Consider the following 27,678-nt stretch of genomic DNA (forward strand, 5'->3'; position numbering starts at 1 on the left):
CCAGGGTACAAACTATATCACAGAGATAGGGTGGATCGGATTGGTGGAAGCGTAGTGTTATATGTTAAGGAGGGCCTTGAATCAAAAGGACTGAAAATTCTACAAGAGAAATTCCTTTTGAGTAGAAATTCCATGAGTAAAGGGGAAAAGGATAGTGATAGGAGTGTACTACCATCCACCTGACCATGACCTAATCAGAAATTAGGGAGGGTAACCCAATAATAATGTGTGCCAGAAATGGTATTCAATTCTGATGAATCAGAGAAACTCATACAAATCTCTGTAACACTGGATGATGTAATGGGTCAATTTGACAAACTGAACAGTTGAAAATCGCCTGTATCGGAGGGTTTGCATCCCAGAGTACTGAAAGAATGAAAAATGAACTTGCAGAGCTATTGTTAGTAATTTGTAATTTTTATTTAAAATCTAGCTTAGCACCGGAAGATTGGAGGGTGGCCGTGATGCCGGTTTTTAAAAAGGGTTCCAGAGGTGATCTGGGAAATTATAGACCGGTGAGTCTGACATCAGTGACGGGCAAAATGGTAGAGACTATTATAAAGAATAAAATCACAGAACATATACATACACATGGATTAATGAGAGAGCCAACATGGATTTAGTCAAGGGAAATCTTGCCTCATCAATCTACTGCATTTCTTTAAAGGGGTGAATGAACATGTGGATAAAGGTGAGTCAGCTGATACTGTGTATTTGGATTTTAAAAAGGTGTTTGACAAAGTACCTCATGAAAGACTTCTGAGGAAATTAGAAAGTCATGGGATAGGAGATAATGTCCTATTATGGATTAAGATCTGGTTGAAAGACAGAAAACAGAGAGTAGGTTTAAATGGTACTTGGGACTAGAGGTCTGCACGGGAACGGGGATCGCGGGAATCCCGCGGTTCCTGTGGGGGTCCGCGGGAATCCCCCCCTAATCCACAGGACTCTCATGGGGACACCCCTCTGGCCCACGGGACTCCCACGGGGACCCCCCTCTAGTCAACGGGACTCCCACGGAGATGGAAGGCTTTTGAAGCAGGATTCGTCCATATAATATAATGGACACGTCAGCCTTAGTAAAAGAGGGGGTTTATAAGTTAATTACCTGAACAGAAAACAAAAAAAGGGTTCCACCAAAGAGATTCCACAAGGAAAACAGCAGCGCAAACACAAAAGAAACTGTGGAATTGATGATCCTGTCAGAAGTAATTGCTGCTTTTTATGGGGACGGGCGGGGATGGAGGTAATTCCTTGCGTGGACGGGTGGGGACGGAGAGGATCCTGGCGGGGACAGGTGGGGATGGAGAGGATCCTGGTGGGGAGGGGTGGGATGGAGAGGATCCTGGTGGGGACGGGCGGGGATGGATGGGATTTCTGTCCCCGCGCAACTCTCTACTTGGGACCTGGGTTGGTCACTGTTGGAAACAGGCTACTGGACTTGATAGACTTTAGGTCTGTCCCAGTCATTCTTAAGCTCATTTCTGATGGTCTCTCTAAATGGATTCATAAAGTTTGGTACTTGGCCTTCTCTAGGGCATTTTATCCTAAAGTGCCTGGCAAAAAGCAAATGAATAGATTTCAATTGCCCCCATTCCCCAATGATTACAGATACTTGGCAGAGGTGAATGAAACTAAATGCATTTTCCTCTTTACCTTGAGTCTTTGCCTTTGATGTGGAGAGATCACACAGCTCTTTGTCTGTTGGCTGGACTGGTGTATCTGCTTCAGGTGTCTCAAAATTACCCTCGGAGTCTGAGCTGCCAAAGGGGAGGAGGAGGAAAACATGATGAAGGTAAGAGTTACAACTCGTTCTTAACATTCTTGAGCTTGCAAATATGCAGCCTGACCAGATCCCAAGCTCCTGGACTGCACTAGCCGGGAGACGATTTATCCTGTAGGCATCCAGCTGTTGCTAGCCCAACCTGATATAATAAAACTGTACAGGGTCTTCTGCTCCACTTGGCAATCACGAGAGTACTTGGAAATCTGCATGTATAAAATTCAAAGACGTGAAAGAAATGCAGATGCAACCACCTTGCCCCTTCACTTCCGGTGTGTGGCATTCTAGAGATGTTCCGGGCTCTCATCCACTCCTCCTACACTAACAATACCTGCTGGGAAGAGATTCGAAGTACTTACACCTGTCTAGGAGTAAAGTATGTCTGGGTCTGGAGCTCATGCAGCCTGCCAACATGTTTTCAAAAAATGTCACACCCATTTGTTTTAAGGAAGTTGCATGGCTCGGCTAATAAAAGTGGAGAATTAAGTCTGACCCACAAAGACAGACATCTTTTACAAGTCCCCAAGCTATCCAGAGTCTAAACCCTTACATGTGTCCTGCGATTACATCTCCCAGAAAGTGGAGTCCAGCCGCCTGGCACATTTCAGCCTGTAGTTTTTAAGCAGGGCAACAGGGTTGGGTGGCAGCAAATCTGACAGAATACCCTTCCCCCACCCAACAAGGCATTCTTAACAGTCTGAGTCACTTCCATGGATACAGCCTCTTCAGTATTGGTTCTTCCTCACATCCCTCCTCCAGTTCAGGCTTAAGAAGAGGGGAGCCTCTCAGCAGGGAAATGATGAAGGCTATAGAGCTAGAGGACATGACATGAAGCTGCAATGAGAGAAACTGAAAAGCAACAACAGGAAGCACTTTTTCGCAGAGAAGGTGGTAGGGATGAAAACGGGGATAGTTATTTCAAAAAAACGTGTGGGATAAACACAGAAGATCCCTATATGGCAAGAGGATAAAACAATATGCAGCATTTCCAGTCAAAGCTAAACAAAGGACTCTCATAAATTAAATAAAAAGGAAAGCACAGTAATAATAATAAAAGCGAGAACATGGGGTAATCTGTACAGAGCAGCAGGTAAAATCCTAACAATACGGGAGGGGGAGGGGATCTGCACTGAGCAGCAGCGACAGGTGCAACCCTGGCCACCTTTCTGGGTAAATTGGTCTTTATCTGATGTCATTTACTATGATAACTATTTTTTAAAAAATACCCCATTAGAAAAAGGAAGCACCAAATGGAGCTAAAAGGAATGACTGTGTTAAGATTCTTTTGCAGAATGTTAATGCACGAAAAGAGAGGAGGGAAACAGATCCACAGGGGTTCAGCTGCGAAAGACATAACTGTCCCTAGCACACAGAATAAGCTGTACACACTGACAGAGGCTGGAACCCATTAATGGAACTGTGCATAATTCAGAGCAGTGCCAATGCCAGATCCATACTTGCCTGAAACTCAGCGATTTCTCCTCTGCTTGTGAGTCATCCTCTTCTCCATCTTCTTTCACCCCTGCATCTTCAGCATCCCCAGAGCCCCCTCGGACAGCAGACCATGTCCATTTGGCCCACTGAACCGGAGACAGGATCTGCCAGGGGCTAAAAGCCATTGGTGTACCCTTTCCTCCTGGTTGTAGCCCTCAGGCTCCGTAATGTTCACCTTACTTCTCTCTCCCCGAAATGGAGGGAAACTGTGTCAAAACGTATGAAATTGTTTTTCAGCTGAGGCACGGATGTGGTTAAAAATGAAACATCAAGTCATGGTTCCCAGCTTCCTCACAGGCACTTTGCCTAAATAAATGCATGGCTTTTCTGCAGCTCTGCCCCTCCTGTAAACCACTGCACTGATGTCGATCTAGTTTTGATGATGTTTGTAGTTTCTAAGTTCTTGCACAAAAGCCCTGGCTTGAAATCATTGCTACCTCATCTGTGGTACCGATCAGCTGGCTAGCAGATAAACCCACAGTGTATCATTCTAGGGGCCGCCCCCTCCTGGGCTGTACCACTGCCATTAGTAAGGAGGAGGTTGTGCAGCTCTCAGCCTCACTCCTCCCCCGCTTCCCCATCATCACCACCACACCACTCAAGGCTGATGGGGCCCAGTTTGTGGGGAAGAAAGTGAAGATTTCAAAAGCACAGCAAGCTGAACAAAAAAAAAAAAAAAAAAAAGCAGCAGGAATTCATGAGAGGAGACAAGAATGCAAAAATGAGCCTCACAGTTCTCAGAAGTCAAAGAATTCAAACCCTGCACTTTGTGCTTTCTTATCTCTTTGGAGATTATGCTTTAGTTTCTCATTTCTCTTAATCTTGCCAGTGTATTTACTTCCACTTCCTGGATTTGATTTTCTCAGGCCTTTTATATCATATTCTCTATTTTGTTGCCTTTCCTTCCCTCCTTTCTCTACAAAACCTTTTTCTTTTCTGCTTTCCCTTCAGTCATTTTATGTTAATCCATACGTCATAATGGACTCCTAACCAGTGTTTTTGCTTCCAGAAAGCTTTTTTATTCTTTCTAGCCCAACTGATGTGAAAAAAAAAGAGATTATATACATAACAGGTTGAAAATGTCTGTCTGGGGGCAAAATAATTCTGAAAATGTAACAGAACAAGACCAATCTGAATTAGAAAAAAAACTAGTAAGAAGGTATATAACATATAAAATTAGGCCAGATCAGACCGGGTACCAGCGAAAGCTCCTGCAAAGCAAAATTACCCAGTGCATTGCCATGAGAGAATCAGTTCCACTTTTTGCTGCTTAGAAACTTTACTACAGTGAAATACAGCAGTTAATAGAGAAAAGGAAAGATACAGTTTGAATGGAGCAATTCCTATCCTAGCCATAGACACATACACAAAGATTAGAAATAATTCTATGAGGATGTTCCTCTGCATTATTTTTCTACCATATCTCCCCTCTGTAATGCCCCTTACTCATAATAAATTGCTTCTTAGTCATTCAGATGTGTATTTTATTTTCTTTGCTCTAAATTCTTCTGTGAAACCTACTGACTGAACCACACCTCTTCCTGAATGGTTATGTACTGTATACTTCCAGCTAAAACCCATTGAAGTAAGGTAGCACTCTGTGGTTAAACTGTAAAATCTGTTGATAATATAATAAAAAAATTTGATATGACTATTATCACACACCCCCCCACACACACACTTTTATGAAGTCATGTTAGCATTTTTTAATCGCCTGCCATGACGATAAAAGTTCTGACGATCACAGGAATTCTATAAGCATCTGAGCTTTTACCGCTGCGGTCGGTGATAAAAACGCTAACACAGCTTCATAAAAGAGTGGGGGGGGGGGAGAGGAGGAGGGGGAGTTCATATGCAAAACATACTAATGATATTCTCCACAGCACAAAACTGATCCATTTCTTTTCTGTAACATCACCTATCTAATAATGCCTATAAACAAGAAAACTGAACATTAAAATTAGTATTAAGTATTTTAAAATCTGAACGCTTAAATAACATTTTTGTCATTTGAGAAATCTGAATGTTGTTGCTGGTTTGTGTTTTATATATTTATATTACACATACAGTACACACATATAGGTTGGAAAGAATTCCATAAACCACATTCTGCATGCTATCTCCACTTTTTTCATCCTCCAAAAAGTGTTCACACAGAAATAAACAGCATTAGCAGAACTCAGTGTGATCCATCAAGCCTACTTCAATTTGCAGATTTGTACTATACCAGAGAAAAAAAGGGAAGCGACTTTCAAATAGCAAATAAATATCAAAGCACTAAGGCTTCAGATTAAAAAAAAAGACTTAGGGCTAGATTCACTAAGCCCATGGATCCGATCCGTGAGCGATCCGATCAGACCCGTGGCCAGGGGGGCTGATTCACGAAGCATCCTCATGCAAATGGGGTGATCGGAGTCATGCCCCCAACCGACTGCACGGTTCGCTGGAGAACGATCCTGATGCATGTGCAGACCATCTTCTTTGCCTGTAGATGGTCTGCGCATGCGCTTGCTCTCCGTGAATTCAGCTCTGTCTCGGCATCAAAATATATTAGTAAGCCATATTAAGGGAAAATAAGGGGAGCCCAGATGGCGAAGAGAGAAAGAGGCGGCAGTGGTGGCAAAATTAAACAGGCAACCACCGGCTTCCTCCTCTGAAAACAAGCAAAATACGATCCTCTCAACCCTGGTGCTGTTTAAAATCCCCGCGATTTCGGTTTTCCTCGTGTAGTGGTTAGCAGGCCAACAACCCGGGATTCTCTTTTGCTTTTTCTCTATTGTCTCTTCTGCATCACATGCAAAATCAAAATCCTTCATCTTAAAAAGTATGCTGCCAACAAGACTGAACTTGTACCGCTGTTCTCTTCAGTGGCTAGATCCTCCTAATGTGGCATCAATGTTTAATTTACACAAACAAACAAACAAAAATCTTTATAGCATGTTCTCTGACTGCTAAAGATCTTTAATGAATATAGGAGCAAAAACACAGCAGGGCATCCATACACAATTTCCAACCCAGTGGAGCCAATGTAGGAAGATCATTTGCTCAATGCAGAAAACCTTTTGTTCCAGGAATAGGCCAGTGTTTGTCGAGAGGTTTTCCCATTTAACATAGAAACTTTCAGTGGCGTCTTTGGTAATATTTTCCAGGCATTCAGGAAGATAAGTTAGAGTCTCTATGGGTCAAAATTCTGGGAACAAATGGACTGGAAACGAAGATCAGCATCTACTAACGACCCCTAGGGGAGTCCGAAGAAATTGATGGAGAAATAACGGACGAGATTAAAAACGCAACTGCAAGGGAGGCAGCGCAGTTATCATGGGTGACTTTAACGGATAGACTGGAACTTAGGCACCTCCGGCTGCGCTAGGGAGACCATGTTCCTGGATGCTGTAGGTGATTGCTTCCTGGAACAATTTGTCAAGGAAAATACAAGAGGAAATGCAATTCTGGACTTAATTCTAAATGGACTGCGAGGACCGGCACAAGGTGTAGAAGTAGAAGGGATGCTAGGAAACAGCGATCACAACATGATCCGCTTCGACCTAGATTCAGGGGCGAAACATTGGTCCAGAACGACGGCCACGGCACTGAACTTCCGAAAAGGGAATTACGAAGAGATGAGACTCATAGTGGGGAAGAAGATTAAGAGGATAAGCATTGTAAAAATGCTAGAGCAAGCTTGGTCCCTTTTTAAGGACACAGTCACCGAGACACAAAATCTATATATACCATGTATCAACAAGGGATCTAAGAGGAAAAAGAACAAGGAACCGGCATGGCTCACTGTAGAGGTGAAGGAAGCGATCAGAGACAAGAAAACTTTGTTTAAGGAATGGAAAAGGTCAAGAACGGATGAAAACTGGAATAAGCACAAACACCATCAATGCAGGTGCCATAAAAGGGGCCAAAAGAGACTACGAGGAAAAAGTAGCCAAAGAGGTGAAAAACTTCAAGCTGTTCTTTCGATATATTAAGGGGAAACGACCCGCAAAGGAAGAGGTGGGACAGTGCTAAAGAGGACAAAGCAATCACCGACAAACTGAACACATTTTTTGCGTCTGTATTTACCGATGAGGATATACACAGCATACTGGAACCCATCAGGCTATAAGCTGGAAACAAAGATGGGAAACTGACAGGGTTGACGGTCAGTCTAGAAGAGGTATGCAGGCAGATTGATAGGCTTAAGAGTGATAAATCTCCGGAACCGGATGGCATCCATCTGACGGTCATCAAGGAACTGAAAGGGACTATAGCTGAACTGCTTCAACTATTAGCCAATCTGTTGATCAAATTGGGAAAGATTCCAGAAAACTGGAAGGTGGCGAATGTTACACCGATCTTTAAAAAAAGGTTCGAGGGAAGATACGGGAAATTACAGACTGGTGAGTCTGACCTCGATACCGGGATAGATGGTAGAGGCGCTGATAAAGGACCGCATCATTGATCACCTTGACGGACACGGTCTGATGAGAACCCAGCCAGCATGGTTTCAGCAAAGGCAGATCTTGTTTGACAAACTTGCTGCACTTCTTCGAGGGAGTAAACAGGCAGATAGACCCGGTTGACATTGTATATCTGGATTTTCAGAAGGCGTTTGACAAGGTTCCACATGAACGACTACTTCACAAAATTGCGAGCCATGGAAGGGGGTGAAATACTCACGTGAATTAAAAACTGGCTGGAGCATACAAAACAGAGAGTGGGGGTAAATGGACAATTTCAGACTGGAAGAGTGTCACTAATGGGGTGCTGCAGGGCTTGGTGCTTGAACCCGTGCTCTTCAACATCTTTATAAATCATCTGGACATTGGTATGACGAGTGAGGTGATTAAATTTGCGGACGATACGAAGTTATTCAGAGTAGTGAAGACACAGGGGGATTGCAAAGATCTACAACATGACATAATCAAGCTTGAGAAATGGGCATCGACATGACAAATGAGGTTCAACGTGGATAAGTGTAAAGTGAACCATGTCGGTAACAAAAATCTCATGCACGAATACAGGATGTCCGGGGCGGTACTTGGAGAGACCTCCCAGCAAAGAGACTTGGGAATTCTACTCGACAAGTCGATGAAGCCATCCACGCAATGTGTGGCAGTGGCGAAAAGGGCGAACAGAATGCTAGGAATTATTAAAAAGGAGATCACGAACAGATTGGAGAAGGTTATCATGCCGCTGTACCGGGCCATGGTGCGCCCTCACCTGAAGTACTGCGTCCAGCACTGGTCGCCATACATGAAGAAGGACACAGTACTACTCGAAAGGGTCCAAAGAAGAGCGACTAAAATGGTTAAGGAGCTGGAGGAGTTGCCGTACAGCGAGAGATTGGAGAAACTGGGCCTCTTCTTCCTTGAAAAGAGGAGACTGAGAGGGGACATGTTCAAAACATTCAAGATACTGAAGGGAATAGACTTAGTAGATAAAGACAGGTTGTTCACTCTCTCCATAGTAGGGAGAACGAGAGGGCACTCTCTAAAGTTGAAAGGGGATAGATTCCGTACAAACGTAAGGAAGTTCTTCTTCACCCAGAGAGTGGTAGAAAACTGGAACGCTCTTCCAGAGTCTGTTATAGGGGAAAACACCCTCCAGAGATTCAAGACAAAGTTGGACAAGTTCCTGCTAAACTGGAACGTACGCAGATGAGGCTGGACTCATTTAGAGCATTGGTCTTTGACCTGGGGGCTGCCGCGTGAGCGGACTGCTGGGCACGATGGACCACTGATCTGACCCAGCAGCGGCAATTCTTATGTTCTAAGACATTAAAGAATAAGACCTGCACTGTAAAACACGTATCTTCATGAGAAATTCTAGGGCTCTGTGGGTGTAGAGGGGCATTGCCGGAGGACTCAAGGGATTCTTTCTCAGTTGAAGATCAGAGGTTGAGGCCCTCCCTGGGGAATCCCTGCTGGCTGCATAGGGATCCACTACTCCCACCCAAAGCTCCATACAGGGTTCTGGTTCTCTGTCATTGCAGATACAGTGAAAACTAAAGATACACTTAGTGGAATGTTTCATTTAGTGTAGTTTTCAAAAATGTACATAAAGCAATGAAACAAACTAATTGAAAGCATATCTGTAGTGACCTGGAGAAGGTTCCCAAAAGAAATACTTGCACATTGGATTTTGCGCTGCATCTCCTTGTCAATATCTGCACTTGTAACACCATCCCCATCGATATAATTTGCAAATGATCATATCGTTGACCCAGAATAGACTAGCAGGGTACTTCTTGATGCTAAGCAGGAAACCCAATGTTGGTAAGCTTCCACAAAGAGATTCTGTGTCTCTCTAGAGACCTTAGTGTCTGCAAGGATGGCACAATATACTGTAGTTCAAAGAGAGACGTTTTAGATGCTTTGGTTTTGACTGGAGATTCCTAAATTTGGGGGGACAGGATCCTCCAGCTGTGAAACATTTACTACTACTATTATATTGATTCTAGTGAAAGGTAGTCCTTAGGTTTTATTCTCCTTTGGATGGCAAAAGGTTCCATCTTAAAGCCAAGTAAGAACACTGGTAGATCACAGAAACCCTAGAAGCCACATATGTTAAAGCATCAAGATCTTGTCAGCATGTTAAAAGTTCAGCTGTTGCTCCTTATATTTCTCTTGTATCTGACAGCCTAGAAAAATGCCAGTTGTCTCACAGGATGATTTAAATCAGGATTCTGGAAAGATATTTTCAGCAAGGAGACAAAAGCAGTTCAAGAGGCTACAAGTAAGATCACTCTGTGCCTAAGGGGAGCATAAAACGTTGACTGTTCTTGCATATAGACTGGACTGGACTACTTTCTTGAAGATGATGAAAATATTATTTTTCTCTTCCCTGTCTTCTGATCTTGGTTTGTGAAGAATTCTATTATGAAGTTTAAGTGCCAGTTTCTCCCCAACTTACTTGAAGATTTAAGCAGGATTGCAACCTGACCTTGAGGTTCGTAGTTTTCATTATGGTGATCCAGAATAGGACTGGTGAGATTCTTGTTTGGAATACTGGGCATGGATGTATTTATTTATTTATTCAATTTTCTAGAATGGTTTACATGAATTTATTCAGATACTCAAGCATTTTTTCCCTGTTTGTCCCGGTGGGCTCACAATCTATCTAATGTACCTGGGGCAATGGGTGGATTAAGTGACTTGCCCAAGGTCATAAGAACATAAGCAATGCCTCCGCTGGGTCAGACCTGAGGTCCATCGTGCCCAGCAGTCCGCTCACGCGGCGGCCCAACAGTAATCCTCTATCTATACCCCTCTATCCCCTTTTCCAGCAGGAAATTGTCCAATCCTTTCTTGAACCCCAGTACCGTACTCTGCCCTATTACATCCTCTGGAAGCGCATTCCAGGTGTCCACCACACGTTGGGTAAAAAAGAATTTCCTAGTATTCATTTTGAATCTGTCCCTTTTCAACTTTTCTGAATACCCTCTTGTTCTTTTATTATTTGAAAGTTTGAAGAATCTGTCCCTCTCTACTCTCTCTATGCCCTTCATGATCTTGTAAGTCTCTATCATATCCCCTCTAAGTCTCCTCTCCTCTAGGGAAAAGAGTCCCAGTTTCTCCATTCTCTCAGCGTATGAAAGGTTTTCCATACCTTTTATCAGACATGTCGCTCTCCTCTGAATCCTCTCAAGTAATGCCATATCCTTCCTAGGTACGGCGACCAATATTGGACGCAGTACTCCAAATGCGGACACACCATCGCTCGATACAACGGCAGGATAACTTCTTTCGTTCTGGTAGTAATACCCTTCTTGATTATACCTAGCATTCTATTCGCTCTCCTAGCGATCTAAGGGTGCTGAAGCTATAGCTTTAATCTAACACCATTATCTTGTATTTTAGTGCTTATTCTATTTAGTTTCCATGGATCTGTTTTCCTGTTAACAGCATCAGGCTATCCTGTGACCAGAAGGGAGTAGGGCAGTGGAAAGATAATGTGTAAAATAGCTCTCAGGACAATAACTGCTACAAATATTTCACAAGTGTTGGCACAGAATTGATCCTCGTTGGCTCTGTCTTCCCACCACTTACTTTTTTATATTTTTGTGAGCCTCTTTTGGGCTTTGGTAGCTAAGTATCCTCCTGCTTGCCTGAGGCCTCAGTTTACCCAGGAAGTAGAACTCAAAACTCATGATTTTCAACCAGGCTTGATGTAGCAAGTCCCAAAGTTGATGGATTCAGCACAATGGTTCTGAGCCTATTCCAGAGATCATCAATACCATTTTCATTTGCAGGCAGGGCATAAGATAAAATGTCCAGTGGTAGAAGCACTGATTGATTCAGGTGCCTAAGGCCCCTCAGCCAATCAGAGCCTTAGGCCCCTCCCAGTGCATCCCGGGATGCACCACGAAGGAGAAGGCCCATTTTGAAGAGGTAGGCCTGCTGGCAGGAGGGAGTGGGCATTCTTCCTGCCGATTTTCAATTTAAAGGTGGGGAGGTCAGTGTAGCCTGAATTAATGGATGCGAGTCTAGCTGCCAAGCACTATTGGTCTTACAAACCAGCGTGCCCTCCTATTGGTTTTCCTAGCTTATCCCTTATGCCCTAATTTATGCTCTCTATTTCCTACATGGTAGTTGTTTGCATATTCCCCCATGGTTGAAATAGCGAAGGTCAGATAATCGAGCCTGTAGTATACTTAACACACTTTTCCATATGTAAAGAGGGTTTAAAATGAACAAAATTGTGCAACAGCATATGCTCATAAAATCATGATGCAGGGACGTGTTTATGTACTCTTAAGTGATCTGGGCAGAAGAAGTGGAGCATTCAATGTATGTGTATTTAATAATACATGTATCACATTTACACTTTCATCAGGGGGTGCAGATTTGTGTATCGGAATTTGTGCCCTTTTGGGGGCTGGATCTGATCTCGGAGATTATTTCACAAAAGCACTTTGGTGTCACGTTAAAAAATCAAATCCATAATTTACCTGCAAAATAAAAATTTTCATTTTGTTTACTTGTCTGTTGCTTTTTGTTGTTGTTGTTTTGAGATTCAATGAGTGAAGCATGTGCAGTACTGACAAAAAAAAAGTGCACACTTCGCAACCCAGGAAAATTACCTCGTCATTTTGGACAAAAAATTGACAGAGTTGAGCACTAACTTCCTATACTTGCTCATCAGTCTTCCCTTAAGCTTTCTGATTTTTTTCCCTTGCTTTCATTTTACACTAAATAGTAACACCATGGTTAATCTTCATATAACATCTAAGTCCATATGATAAAAGAGCCAAGATAATCCTGCAGTACTTGGCCGGCTCTTCATCTGAAGTTTTATTTGCAAAATTAGAGTTTTTTGGTTTTCTCGTGTATTTGTCTTCCTCATGCAGACTTTTGAAAAACACCAACACTGCCAGTAGCTACAGAATATTTATACACTTGCCAGGAAATAGACCTGAATCCAAAACCAAGCTGGCATTCAGTTAAAAATCAGTATTAAAACTACATGGGATGCTGAAAGGCACAGATGCCCCACACTAATGGAACATTTCTTATGGCAGAAATTTCAGCTTTAGTAAAATGGGAATGGATGATTTTTCTTCCCAGATCTGGTGCAGAAGCAAAGAGACGCAAACTGAAGCACCAGACTCCATTGCAGGAGGGAGCCTCAAAATCTGGTACAAGCAGTATGAAGGAGATTGGATCCAGATTAAGGAGCAACTGAAACCTCTCATTGTGACTTCTCATTGTACCCTGTAATCTAACAAACCTCTGCCAAGGATTTGAGTCAGATTTTCAGCGAGAGCCCTGTTGCCAAGCCACACAGACTAATCCATCCTGCCGTCTTGGGGAAGCCTGAAAAGTAGTAACTGATAATTACATGCTTTTTATAACTCAGCATGCAAGGGGAATAAAGGGCTGTGCTTGGAGTCTGCTGCCCAGGTGCAAGATCTGAAAAATGCTCCTTCAAAAAGGTCCTTGAAGACTTATTATTTCAAAATGGCACTTGAACCTAGTTCCTAATAGTTTGTCACTTCGCAACTTTTTTCTTGACTTGAGACTATCTCTACAATATTTTTTTCAGAATTCTGACCAGGTATTTCCATATAACCTTTTCATATTACTTGTGGTAGTCACTATCTTGCGCTTATTTTTATTTTTCTTAATTCTTTCTGTATCCTACCCTCTTGTTCCTATCCTGCTTGTTTTTCCCTTAACATATTGTAAACCTTTCCTGCCCTTTTTGTCCTCTTGTGCCTAGTTTGGTTAATCTGTTTGTATACATTCCCCTCGTTTTTATTTTAAATATTGCCCACTATTTTTATTTATTGTACACCGCTTTGATTTGAATTTATTGTGTTAAAAATGGCGGTATACCATATAAAATAACTGTAACTATATGAGGAGAGATGGCTTGGCGCCTTTCTTGGCATCCTTGTTTCTCCAGCATAACATGAAAAGGTGGCGTCTAGGAAAAGGACAGTAAGGGCTAGATTCACAGCCTTTTGCGACCCGATTTCCCTCCGACCTGATTCACTAACCAGTGTACCGATGCGTGCATGCAAATGAGAGGAATTGGCATGCAAAGCAGGAAGGACGCGATTCACAAAACTTCTTCTGGCACACTGACTGGCTGGCTGATCAAAAAATAGTAATTGGTGAGGACCAGTCGCTTGTGCTAAAACCCTGCTCTCTGCCCCGATTCTCCAGCTCTGGCCATCCTGCTCCCTGGCCAGACTCTCCTGCCCTGCTCAGCTCTGACTCACCTGCCCTTCCCCGCAGTGCGAGCCCGTGGTTTTAACCCGCGGGTTAAAACCACGGGCTTGTGAAGTAAAAAAAACAGTGAAAGTAAAATAAAAAGTAAAAAAACACAGGCACAAAGGGCCAGCGCATGCACAGACCATCTACAGTCAAGGAAGATGGTCTGCACATGCTTAAGGATCACTCTCCAGCGATCCGTGTGGTCTGAGGGGGGGGCGTGCCAACAATCGTCTCCATTTGCATGCAGGCCTTTAGTGAATTTGTTGGCCTGCATGCAATCAGACACGGATCGGGCACGGATCTCAGGTTAGTGAATCTAGCCCTTAATGTACAGGGGTAGAGCTAGCACTCTGTCTGCTTACTGTATCTTCAGTTCTAAGATGAGAACAGCATACCTTTGAAGGCAAGCAAAACAAGACGCCAGATAACAGGAACGTGAAAGGGTATAATGTGCCAAAAGAGAGAGCACCTGCTCATTTTAGAAAAGGCAATTAAAATGTTAATCAGTACAGCTGGCGGCAGTACAGAACAATAGCTTCCTCTGCTTCTCTCTCACACTGCCCCACCATATTCTCTTCCTCCCTCCTCATTCAAAAGTACCTTCATAGCCTCCTCCTCTGTTGCTCCCTCTTAACACCATCCCCACCCCCACCCCCCCACCTGTTTCTCAGTCTATTGAGGATTGTCAACTGCCTCCAGATTTTCTGACCAGCTTCAGTTCTGGTTTTAATTCACTGCTTTTAGGGGTTTGTTTTGCTTTTTTTTTGCAAGAAATCACTGGGGCCACCTAAATTACAAGGGTCTACAAACTGGGGAATAAAACTTGAATTCGAACAACCTGCCCCATGGGAGGAGAGAATAGAATTATTTGGTAACCTTATCCTACACCCCCTTCGCTGCTGCTTCCTCTACAGCAGTATCTTTACTATTCCCCCCCCCCTTTTACTAAGCTGCGGTACAGGTTTCTAACACGGCCCGGAGCGCTAAATGGTCCGACGCTCACAGAATTCCTATCAGCGTTGGAGCAGTCAGTGTTGGAGATTTGGCGCTCAGGGCTGTGGTAGAAACCTCTACCATTGCCTAGTAAAATGAAAGGGGGGAGGGGTTATGTTTCAATTTGGGGAGCTATGTCGGCAAAATTCCATTGATGCAAAGACTAGCACCATCACTGGGCAGAGTGGACGGCATCGTGGGAAAGGGGAAATTTCCCTCCAAACATTAAGGGCTCCTTTTACTAAGCTGCGACAGCGTTTTCAGCGAACGCAGGATTTTAGCGCGCGCTAAACCCACGCTACGCAGCTAGAACTAATGCCAACTCAACGCTGGCGTTAAGGTCTAGCGCGCGCTAAAACCGCTATCGCAGCTTAGTAAAAGAGTTTGTTCAGCTGCTGAGACATACCAAAACAACTAACTAAAATAAAATCCACTACACCATACCCAGTCTTCATCACCTCATCCCTTCCCCTCAACCCATTTCTATACCACTAGTTTGCTCTCATTCCAGCCTCACCTTGTTTCCCTCCAACACACTTTGTCTGCCTTGTCCCAAATATGTTCTTTCTCATTATACTTTTTACCCCATCCAGCCAGTCACAATCTCTACCTACTATTACCATTATTAATTATTTCTATAGCGCTACCAGATGTACGCAGCACCGTACCTACCACTCCATCAGTGAGTTTCCTGTCCCTATCCCCATCATGATGTTAACCTCCTTTCTCTTTCTGCAGAGGCTTGAGGTCTCGATTAGTTGTTCATAATATAATATAATATAATATAACAATCGGCTTTTATGCTGCAGGACTGTAAAGCTCTATGCGGTTTACAAAAGAAAAAAAAATTATTACAATTGAATGGAATAGCTTAGGGCTCCTTTTATGAAGGCGCGTTAACAGTTTAACGCACGTAATAGCGCGCGCTAAATCGCCGGACGCGCTAGCCGCTACCGCCTTCTCTTGAGAAGGCGGTAGTTTTTCGGCCAGCACGGGGGTTAGCGCGTGATGAAAAGTCGCGTGCGTTAAACCCGGTAGCGCGGCTTCGTAAAAGGAGCCCTTAGCTGCTCAAATATTTAGTAAACAAGTACTTTTTAAATGTCTTCTAAACTTCTAAATAGGTACTGGAGGTCATAGTTAGAAGGTCTAAATATTTACCCCAGAATGTTGCCTGATAAGATAGAAGGCACTGATGATATTTTTTTAATTTGCATCCTTTAACTGATGGAAAAATGAAATTTGCATGCAAGTCAGGGCTGGATTTTCCTATAGGCTAACTAGGCTTCAGCCTAGGGTCTCAAGATCAAGAGGGGCCTACATTCAAATTGTTAGCAAAATTAAAATTACACTATTCTAAAAACATTGAACACTAAAACACTGAACCGAAAATAAGGAGAAATTCTACGCATATGACTTAATAAACAAACATAAAAATGTATTGGTTACGATCAACGCGTTCGGCTCATTGGGTTTGTTCGTTTGTATATACTAGATTGCACCAAAGTATAGTTCATACGTTCACTGATTGCTATGGCAAATATTGACGTGCCTTATGCTACTAAGCTCTGGTTTGTTCTTGCATAAATAAAGTGCAGATTGGTGTAGATTGGAACAGACAAACGAACAGACCTATTGATATCCCGACATTCGGTTATAGTCGTGTTACTTCAATAATATGAAACACATGTTAAGGTTATTAAAAAAGATTCTTATTTTAGGATTGCGTACACGATCGTTTGATTCTCGCCTTTTGAGTTCAGTAGGTTCAACACTTTAGTGAAGTGTTTATAGACTATTGAAAATTTTTTTTGTGACAATATCTTCATTTTGCGGAATTCTAAGTAAGTTCTTAACATGTTTTAATTTGCATATTTAAAAATGTATATTACATGCTTTATTTTATATTTTCATGATTATATCATAAATAATAAAATCCTAGAGCGCGCATGCGCTCTTGAAATATCGTGAGTCCTGGTGGCGTGAGGTGTGGTTCTGTGTCACTCCTCACGGCGCCTGCGCCAGCGACTCATCAAAATTCAGCCGGGGTGGGGAATCCGAATTGCACACGTGCTCCAGCTCCGGATCGGATCCCGCTGCTCCTCTCTCCCCCCCCCCCCACCCCCTTCCCGGCTCCGGAGGGGAATCGGTCTCAGCCCGGGTGATGTATTTTATTATCTCTCATGTAATTTACAAACTTAAAAATGGGAGGTGAAAGGGCCTCATAAGTGGAATAGCCTAGGGCCTCTTTTCATCTAAATCCGGCCCTGATGCAAGTGTCTAGTGTGTTTACAATTATGGAAGAACAGATTTGTAAGATAATTAGGAGTTAGTGCAAACATGATTTTATAACAAATACAGCCAAACTTGGCTCTCGGTGGATGAGATACACAGGGGCCTGAATGCCCATTACCCACACAGTTCTCACAACCAAACCAAGTTTGCAGCAAACCATATGGTGCCAAAAGAAAAAAAAAACCACACCTGTCTTCTGATAACTGCATATATTAAGAGAACAGCTACTATCCCCACCCCCTCCACCTTGCAGTGAAGAACATTCCATTTCTCATCCCTTGCCACTAACAGCCCTCCATTTTCCTCTTTAGAAACATAGAAACATAGTGGCAGAAAAGGGCTATAGCCCACCAAGTCTGCCCATTCCAAAGTATTCGCTCCCGAATTTACTCCCTTAAAGATCCCACGTGAGCATCCCATTTACTCTTAAAATCCTTCACGCTGCTGGCTTCAACAACCTGCAGTGGGAGTCTGTTCCACTGATCCACCACTCTTTCGGTGAAGAAGTACTTTCTGGAGTCTCCTTGAAACTTCCCTCCTCTGATTTTCAGCGGATGCCCTCTGGTGGTCGAGGGACCCATGAGACAGAAGATATCATCTTCCGACTCAATGCGACCCGTGATGTACTTAAACGTTTCAATCATGTCTCCCCTCTCTCTTCGTTCCTCAAGTGAGTACAGCCGCAAATTCTTTAGTCTTTCTTCATACGTTAGATCCTTTAGCCCCGAGACCATCCTGGTGGTCATTCGCTGAACCGACTCGATCCTCAGCATGTCCTTACGGTAGTGTGGTCTCCAGAATTGAACACAGTACTCCAAGTGAGGCCTCACCATGGATCTGTACAATGGCATAATGACTTCAGGTCTTTCCGCCATCTGCCCTGTTGTTTCTTTACCCCCTATTATCCATCCTCTCCTATTTCAGCATCTACTCTTCTGCCTTCTTCCTCTGCATCTTTTCCCCAGCAAATGCCTCCCTATATATTCCACCCCTTCCCTTACACCCTCTCCCAGTATCAGATTCCTGCTTCAAACCCCTATTGAAAGAGAAACTGAGTTTCCTCTTATACTAAGATACACAAAGATACAGGAAATTCTATTCCCAAAGCTGTCACTAAAAGCTAAAAATTAAATGCTTTTTTTCCTATCTTTTTTTGTTTGGACATTATAATTTACATATCACATTGGTCTTAGTCTCTCTCTTCTACTTTCCTTGTTACTCTTTTGTGAAATCATTTACCAAAGGAGTCCTTTCTACTTCTCTCTCTCCTCTGGGTCCTTGTTCTTTCCTTTCCTATATTAAACATTAATTTTTCTCTTTGCCTTTCTATCTTAGACCATAAGAATAACCTTACTGGGTCAGACCAATGGTTCCCTCTAGCCCAGTATCCCGTCTTCGTGGAGGCCAATCCAAGTCACAAGTACCTGGCAAAAACCCAAATAGCAGCAGCATTCCATGCTACCATCTATGGACTTTTCCTCCAGGAATATGCCCAAACCTTTTTTAAAACCAGCTACATTAACTGCTCTTACCACATTCTCTGGCAACGCGTACCAGAGCTTAACTATTCTCCGAGTGAAAAATATTTCCTCCTATTGGTTTTAAAAGTATTACTGTAACTTTGAGTGTTCTCCTCACATATGCACCCCACAAAGGAGCTTCCTTACACCTCCCCTCCCATTCTCCTTACAAACATATACTTCCCTCAGGCACCCTTTTTAAATAAATATATGCACATACATACCCATGACATTCCCCTTCTCTCACCCCTCAATTTCCCATTTTGATGCTTGGGTTTGTTTTCTTTCCTATACAAAACATATTTTCAAAAAAGTCCTTTGATGTTCTTTCTCCCACTGTGAAACATTAAAATCTCTTACAGGGTAAGGTCTAGCTATTTAGACATCTACAATATGCACATCTTTGCTCATCCCATATAAAAGCATGGCCAAAAACTGACAGTATCAACTGTGGTCATAAAGACAGGCAAAGTCATGCATCATACTGCCTGTGTGCCGCGAAGATCGGGACAGAACTGGGATCTTTCTATCAGGAGCCACACAGTTCCCAAGAATTTATCTGGGGCTTTGTTTGGCATGGAGTAGCTGGGAACAAAAAAAGTGTGAACATGGTTAGAAAAGGGGACCCCCACAACACCTCAGGAGGTCTGAGCCCTTAGAAAACACATGACTGTGCATCTGTGTCGAAACCCAGACCCTAGACAGCTAGAGAAACAGTTTTAAAGCACACCATCAGCTGCCACTGCAGCTCACGTGGTCATCCTAGCAGCAACAGTTTGACCACAGACTGCAGCAACACTAGACTAGTTAATTCAGTGTTTCTCAAACAGTGTGCCCCAAAGAGATTCCAGAATTTTACTTTATTTTAAAAAAATTCCCTTGATAATTATGCATTAGAATAAATGACATGTACGTTGCATATGCAAGAGTCTTGTCAATGTTATGAGCGTCTGTGTGTGATTGGTTCTTGAAAACTAATGGCAAGTAATTTTATTTTTATTTTCTATGAAGTAGTTATCCTCACTTCAGCAACAAAGCAATCAACGCTTTACCACCATTTGGATCTTCTCACTTTTGCAAACTTGGATTTTTAGCTCTGATAGAAATTCAATTGAAAAAACGAGAATGGTGGATGATGAAATGCATGTTTGCCATTAAGCAGCGATTTCGAGAGCCTCTCTAAGAAAGAAAAACTAATGTTTTTCAGAAATTTCACCCATTCTTGCTGACAAACCATTTTCGGACTTTAGAATTCCAGCCTGTATGGTTTCCTGTGGCAGCAATCGAAACATGCCATGTCGAAACTAACCATTAGTTAAGTGGTTTTTCAATTCTTAAATATTTTTGAAGAGTGTTCAAGTTTTATCAATCATAAGTGACATTTTGCAAGAAAAATTAAAAAACGGAGGATCAAGCAATGATTGGGTGGTGAGGTGGTCGGGATTTGTCCCCCTTGTTGACCCCTCCATGTCTCTGAGCTATATCCTACCAACATATAAAAATGATTTTGTGAATTATTTTTGTTATTTAGATTTATAGTTTTGGAGCTTTTGTCTAACAACGTATTTTTTTTGCTTCCATTTTTTGACATTTTTTTGTGTTATACCTTTTCCCCTGCATTAGTTTGACGGAGGCATTAGCCACGGCAGACCTACTCAATTTCCTCATCCAGTCCCCAATATGCTCAGGGCAGTGATAGTGGTGGAGTAACATAAGGAAATGTTTCTTTACATAAAGGGTAGTGGATAAATGGATCAGCCTCTCAGCAGAGGTGGTGGAGATAAGACAGTATCCGAATTTAAGAAAGCACAGAAGATCTCAAAGGCTGAGAGAGGATTGATGGGCACACTGAATAAGCCAAATGGCCTGTTTCTGCCATCAAGTTTTATATTTGGGATATGCAGCCCTAGTGTTACCAAAATATAAAGGGACATGAACATCAAAATGAACCAAAGCTAAAAATGTAGGTGTTAATCTGGTTTATTTTTCCTTGAAGTTTTAACACCTTAGTACTCATCCACTATTCCCACATGCTAATGTATGCACACTAGTTGATTGGTACATCAGGTTGGGCAGACTGGGTCTTTAACTGCCGTCATCTACTATGCTACTATTCTTCCAAACTAAAATGCAACATCCAGCATTATATGGGGTTTGCAATTCCGTGTACAGGCAGAGAATGTTCAAGCAAAAAAACCTCCACTAGCATTGCAGCAAAAAGCCTGGAAACTAGCCAAGATATTATGTTCAGTGATGAAGAACTTCTGTGGTTTAATTATGTTTAAGGGTTTTCTCCTGAAACTTTATACTTCTCATGCGTTTAAAAAAAAAAAAGAATTGGTTTCTTGGAAGAGGAAGTTTTTTTGCACATTAAAAAATGATTCACTCTGGCTCTGACCAATTCACCAGGCCTTTTTGTTATCTGTGGTTATTAATACCACCATTTGGTTGCCAGGAAACAGGTTAATTCACACCACCAAAATATACTGCTGAGTTCTTTCAGAGGGCAGAAGTTATCTGCAGTATGACCTTGGGATGCTATCACAACACACATAAGCAGTCCGTGTGTCTGTTTACTATCACCGTCCTTCTGTCTTTTCATCCTACAGTGAAAGCAGCCCAGTGTCAGATCCAATGCAGAAAGCTACTGTGAGGTATGCACACGCATTACTGACGTTCAGCGCAGTAGTTAACTCCCATGTGTACAATTCTGGAGGCCGCGCCTTCAAAAAGATATAAAAAGGATGAAGTTGGTCCAGAGGAAGGCTACTAAAATGGTGTGTGGTCTTTGTGATAAGGCATATTGGGACAGAAAAAGGAGGAAAAAAGGCTGACTTGAATACAAACTGGGGGAGTGTGTGTGTGTTAATATTCAAGTGCAGTGCCCTATCAGGCTCTGCTTCCAGCTCCCCCCACCCTGCCAGGCTCTGCATCCAGTCCCCTCCCTTACTTCCTCGCCTGCCATGCCAGTCTTTGCAACCAGCTCCCCTACCTCCCTGCATTTATCCCCCTCCCTCACTTCCTCCCCTGTTGGTCTCTGTGCCCAGCTCCCCTCCTTCCAGCTCTGGCAGGTTCTGTACCCTGCCCCCTCCCTCCTGATGCCTTACGGACCTCCACAGGGCCTACCATAAGTCCTGGTGGTCCAGGACAGGAAGGATCTCTCCTGTCTCCTGCCCCAGCAAACTTTAACAATTTTTATTTCCCTCCCGCCACCCCTAACTCCCCTGCTACCCCCTCCTCCCCCCTGTGTACCTTTTATATCCCTGGTGGTCCAACGGTGAGCCAGGAGAGGAGAGATCCCTTCCATCTCCTGCCCTGGCCAACTTTAAGCAAGTTTAATCTCCCTCCTGTTAAGTTCCTGGTGGTCAAGCAGTGAACTGCAACGAGCGACCTTCTTTCACTTCTGCCCCTGCAGAGCCGCTAGCTAATTGGCTGCTGCGAGTTCTCGCAGGACCGTGAGAACTCCCGGCAACCAATTAGTGGCTCTGCATGGGCAGGAACAAAGGAAGGTTGCTCCTGCCCGTGCAGTGCCGCTAGATGACTGGCTGTTGCGAGTTCACGGCAGCAAATCAGTTAGCAGCTCTGCACGGGCAGGAGCGACCTTCTTTTGCTTCCGCCCATGCTGAGCCACTACCTAATTGACTGCCAGGAGTTCTCGCATTCCCGTGAGAACTTGCAGCATTCAATTAGCTAGCAGCTCTGCACAGGCAGGTGGGAAGGAAGGTCATTCCTGACACAGTTTACCGCTAGACCACCAGAGACTTAACAGGTATGCTGAGGGGATGGGAGGGAGATAAATGTTGTTTAAAGTTGGCCGGGGCAGGAGATGGAAGGAATCCCTCCTGTCCTGGCCCACTGCTGGACCACCAGGGATTTAAAAGGTGTAGGGGTGGGGGGGAAGGTGACAGGAGAGAGATAAAAATTGTTAAAATTGGCTGGAGCAGGAGGCGGGAGGGATCGATCCTGGCCTGCAACAGGTTGGGGAGGGGGTGTCAGTGCTGACCCAAATATAAACCAAGACCCCCATTTTTGGGGCCCCAAAATCTCGACTTATATTCAAATATATACAGTACCTGCACCTTTAAAAGACAGAGAGGTAGCAACTCTATGCATATGACTGAAGAAAAAGTACCAACATAATTTTTGTGCAAGGCTGATATTTATGCACAGAACAACATGTGCAGATGTGCACTGGCACTTTCACTGGACATGTGTATAATGAAGGCACCCTTAAGGTGGACTTTTGTGCACATGCCCGGCAGGCTTGACCTGATTAGTGTACAAGCTCTGCATACTTTTAGTTTGCTGCATCACCATGGAATATTTTCTCACTATTCTTATGGTAGATACTATGTACTCAGCCATCGACATGCAGCTCTACTGCCTGGCTTGCTGTATCAACCTCTCAGCAATGGGATAATTACAGTATTACCATTTCTAAGTATACCTGGATACAACAGGAGAGAGAGACTGGGAGCCCCAAACACCAGCTGACAAATGCCTAAGCATTCTGGGAGATACCTAGTGCTGCTTTCAGTACAAAATGCAGAACTCCAATTCCTATAATGCTTTAAGGCAGAAAAAAAATGGTGTATTTGTTCCTGTCCCAGTAACACTGGCTCATCCTTAAATATTCCTGTAAGCGTTTTTTGGGTTTTTGTTTTTGTTTTTAACAGTAAACAGCATTATTGTTCACACTGGAAAACATCTTCAATCCATCACCAACAGCATCCAAGTGATTAAAATTGGGACACTATCACAAGGGCAGTCTGCCAACAACTTTTCCATCCATCTATACCGTATTTGTTTAACAAGCAAAGGCTGGTGTTCACCTTTTACCCAGCTGGTACGAAGAAGAGGGCAGGAAGAGAACAGGTGCACATCCTGCTTGGGGCGTGTTTCTCAAAGTAAAATCATAATAGACAGTCTTTAACAAAGGCTGATACAAAGACAACCCAATGCTACAATAAAAAGCAGCATAATACTGTAGCTGGAAGAACAAGACATGACGCTGGCAATCTGTACATTAAGAAATGCTGCCATTATACAATGATTTCTCTCTGTCTCTTCATCAGTTCTGCTTTCTCTTTAAGTATGATTTTATTCACATGCCTGTGTGTATATATGTTCTGCATACATACTGAAAGCCCTTTCTTCAAGGTTTAAAAACTTCACAACCTTCTTGTAAACAGACAACAATAGCATGAAAAAGACATCTATAAGTACAGAAAGGTATTGCTGTGAACTGTGGCTAACTGTGGCGTTTCCTCCTGGAAGGGTACACTATAAACAAGCCAGAGAGCCTCTTATTCAGGGCAGCCAGTTAATCCAGTCCTGGTTTTACCTCACAGGCCATATGTAGCCAAAGTCCTGCTTTTCTTAGGGAGCCAGGCGCTGTAAATCTCTGCCAGAACTGGATTAGTCTGGTCCTTATGACAGGGAGTCAGTTGTCAACTCTACCCCTATTCACAGCAGAACTTCAATTTGTTGTTTTATGAAACCAGACAGTCTTCAAAACTTTAATTTGGAGCTGAAAACAAGGTCAAGGTGCCTGGGGGTCACCTCTTTTCTGTCAAGCACCTAGTCACTAACTGAAAAGAATATTTCATGAGGTTGGTTTTTTTTTTTCTTAAATCTTAGAATCCAGTAAGTCATGCAACCTCTCCACTCACCAGTGGAGTTGACAGATGGCAGTCACACTGCCTGCTGAAAGAATTACTGAGAGTACTGTATGCTGCTCTTCAATGAGACTCACTCAAGGCTAGATTGAGAAGCTTCCATTGTCCCCTTAACAGAATACCCTTTATTCTAATGCTTTTCAACAGGTGATTAAGCCATCTTTCTCTTTTATTTCCAAAAATGCCTCACTTGCAATAAACCATATCCATCTGGCTGCAACACTGGTAACTGCCATCACAGTGCTACAAGTTTTCACACAGGAATAATAAATTCTTTTAGTCAGCCATAACCCAGGCTTTTCTGCTCACTGCCTTTTCTCTTGGAAATATAGAAGATTAAAGCATACAGAAATTAACAGAAGAGCTGTGGAGTGAGTCCATTTTGGGTGGAGTCAGTATAAACATACCAACTCCAGCTTCAAAATAAAAACTTACATTATAATGTATGGTAAATTGTACATTTTATACTTAGATGTATTTTTTTTTTGTCCTGGGTCTAAAGTACTAGTAAATAGAACAAAATATTTAAAACCTAATGGGATATGGGTCAGACAACAGAAAAATAGGAGTCAGAGTTGAAAATATAGTGTACACTTCTCCCTCCGTATTCGCTATGTTAGGGGATTAACAAAACCGCAAATATAGAAAAACCGTGAATAACTTTTTCATATGTTATTCGCTGTTTTCTATTAAAAACCATTGTGAATATGGTGAAACCGCAAATAGCATGGTGGGAGACCTGGCCTATTCCTGAAGGAGAGGCAAAATACGGTGAAGAAAGTGCTGGGAATCAGCGATTTTCTCTGTAAATGCTTGGAATCAGCAATTTCTCTATGCAAGCTGATGTAATTTGGTGGGAGGAGCCAGCAAGCTAAAAACCGTGAATAATCGAAACCGCGAATACGGAGGGAGAAATGTACTACCGGCTCCCTCGGCCAGCATAAAAAAAAAATTATATATATTCAGTGCTGCTATTCATATAGCTGCTGGTGGTGGTGGTACTGAATATACACAGAGACTTTTGCTTGACAATAGCAATATTCAATCACTATTCATATAGAAATGTGGTTTAAAGTTAGGACAGAACAACAAACGTGGGGAAGGGACACTGCACATCAACATTAAAGTTAGGACAGCCTTTTTGCTGATCTAAATTAAACCACATAGCTATATGGATAGTGGCTGAATATCCCTGACTATCCATAGTTAGGTGGCATGCCCACAGATAATTCAGGGGCTAGAATTTTCAGTAGCACTATGTATGTAGTGCTGCGGAGATATGGACTTGATAGCTCTAGGAGCCAACACACAGATTGAGATCAGCTGAAGAGAGCAGAGCCCACCTATTTGTGTACAGATGTTTTATTTCTACAACTGGACTAACATAGCTACATCAGTTCTGTGCTCAAAAGTTAAGCGCAGAAATACAGAAACAAGGCATCCAAGGCAAAGCACATGATGAACATACAATACATTTACTCATCCACAGTCTACTGCAGGATTCGATTCAGTACTAGCACAAGGCATCATCCCAACCATGTTTCTAGTGAATACAGCATTGTCAACTCTAATCCTCTCAAGAGGCAAAGGAAATCCCTAAGTAGGAACTTCCTAAAACGTTAAACAGCAGCACAGATCTCCTTCTCACACCTGAATACAACTTGCCCGAACTAAACCCCAAATCCCTTCCTCTTCATACAATATCTCAGATTTTGTATTTAGAAGCTGCGTTCAACATACGTATAAGGTCTTCAACCTCGATGCGGATATTAGAAGGAAAAGTGGTTAAAGCAGATTTAGAGGGTCATACATCAATTGCATCCTTCTAAACCGGATATATTTTATTTTGACTTAGGAGACAAAGAACAAGGTCACATGCTCTTGCTTCTCAGAATACACAAATCATGATGGTTGGCCTAGGTTCACACCTGCTATTAAATCGTAAAAAATAAGGGGGGGGGGATCACCCTACTCTCTCAAGAGAATATGGTGACCTTCTCATGCCTCACATTTGGGAAACGAGAGAGAAATTATTCCGAGTGTATTGAGACAGGAAAGATTCATAATAACTTATTCAACAATAACAGGATAACACTGCATCAATAGTGGATAAGGACAAAAACCGAATTGCAAATCATCACCAAATCAGTGGAACCAGCAAACAAATATTAAGAAAAGCTTTTCAAAAAAAACCCACTACAATGGGGAAAAACACTGAGACTCATTTAATACCTGTGCATTCTAGATACAGTTTTTAAAGTTGATATACAGTAACCAAACACCAAGAAGATCATTTTTACAGTGCACGCATCTAATCACACAATCTTTGCCCCCATATTTTAAGGATAACTCATTTATTTTCAGAACAAATGTCCCTCTGTCAGATCCCCCTATTCTAATTAATTAAACAATAAGAATAAGGAAGTTAAAAAAAATCCACAAACACCCAACGTGAAGATGAAACTTTTTGGCTCAGTGCCCTAGGACTGCTACAAGATTCAGAAAGAAATAGGAATCTTTGCACGAACTCACACGCCGCTTCCTTTCTGGGCTGGAGACTTCTCGCCGGGATCTCGGGACTGAGAACCTCCCATGCTTTATTTCGTTCCATACGTTTTACTATCTGGACGGAAAGCCCAAGAGCCGCATCGCCACCGCAGCCTGTGTCCACCCCAGCACGAGAGTAGCGCAGCCCCGGCATCAACTCTCCGACCAATCCCGTATCGACCAGCCGAACTCTCAACCAATCCGACGCTTCATCGCCGCCTCCCTGGCTTAACTCTCCAGTTAGGCCGATGCTTCCTCTCGCCTTCTGACCAATCCTATCCTTACTGTCACTGCGCGCGGGAGGCGGGGCCGCACGTGTGATCTGTTGTCACTGGATGAAGCGATAGCCTGCGGAATGGCATTGGGGAAGGTTGTTTTGGGGAGTTGTCGTTACCGGCTCTACCACTGACCGACTGTTCCCCCCCACTCCCATGCTCTGTTTTTCATCGCCTCTTAAAAGAGGCTCTAAACACCTTCCCGTGGCAGTCCCCGCAGTGACTGTGGCCGCCCAGGTAGTTGTGAATGCTGGCGTGGACATTGTGGAGTGGAGCATTGTTATCAGTAGGGCCCGTTGTTTTAGGCCAGAAGGAGATTGCACCGCACCAAGAAGTTAGCCATGAACGTATGCAAAGAGGGACAAGGGGATGATGAACACAGGG

General features: G+C 43.0%; 1 protein-coding gene across 6 annotated transcripts in view; it reads right to left on the reverse strand.

Annotated features, from left to right (window-relative positions):
- Positions 1-27,186, reverse strand: part of TACC1 (transforming acidic coiled-coil containing protein 1) — a 110,504-nt gene extending 83,318 nt beyond the window's left edge. For 5 of the 6 annotated variants that reach the window (XR_004539880.1, XM_033948708.1, XM_033948703.1 and 2 more), the window contains exons 1-2: positions 3,245-3,719; positions 1,657-1,760 (exon numbers count right to left, since the gene is read on the reverse strand). Coding sequence is in view for 5 of the 6 variants with exons in the window: in XM_033948708.1 (XP_033804599.1) it covers positions 1,657-1,760; positions 3,245-3,402 (262 nt within the window). In the remaining variant the exon portion in view is untranslated. Of the gene's footprint in view, positions 1-1,656; positions 1,761-3,244; positions 3,720-27,004 lie in introns of those variants that run through there. The other variant, XM_033948704.1, reaches the window with a different exon arrangement.
- Positions 27,187-27,678: the final 492 nt, after the last annotated feature.

The sequence above is a fragment of the Geotrypetes seraphini genome, chromosome 6 (genome assembly GCF_902459505.1).
Source record: "Geotrypetes seraphini chromosome 6, aGeoSer1.1, whole genome shotgun sequence".
Taxonomy (NCBI): Eukaryota; Metazoa; Chordata; class Amphibia; order Gymnophiona; family Dermophiidae; genus Geotrypetes; species Geotrypetes seraphini.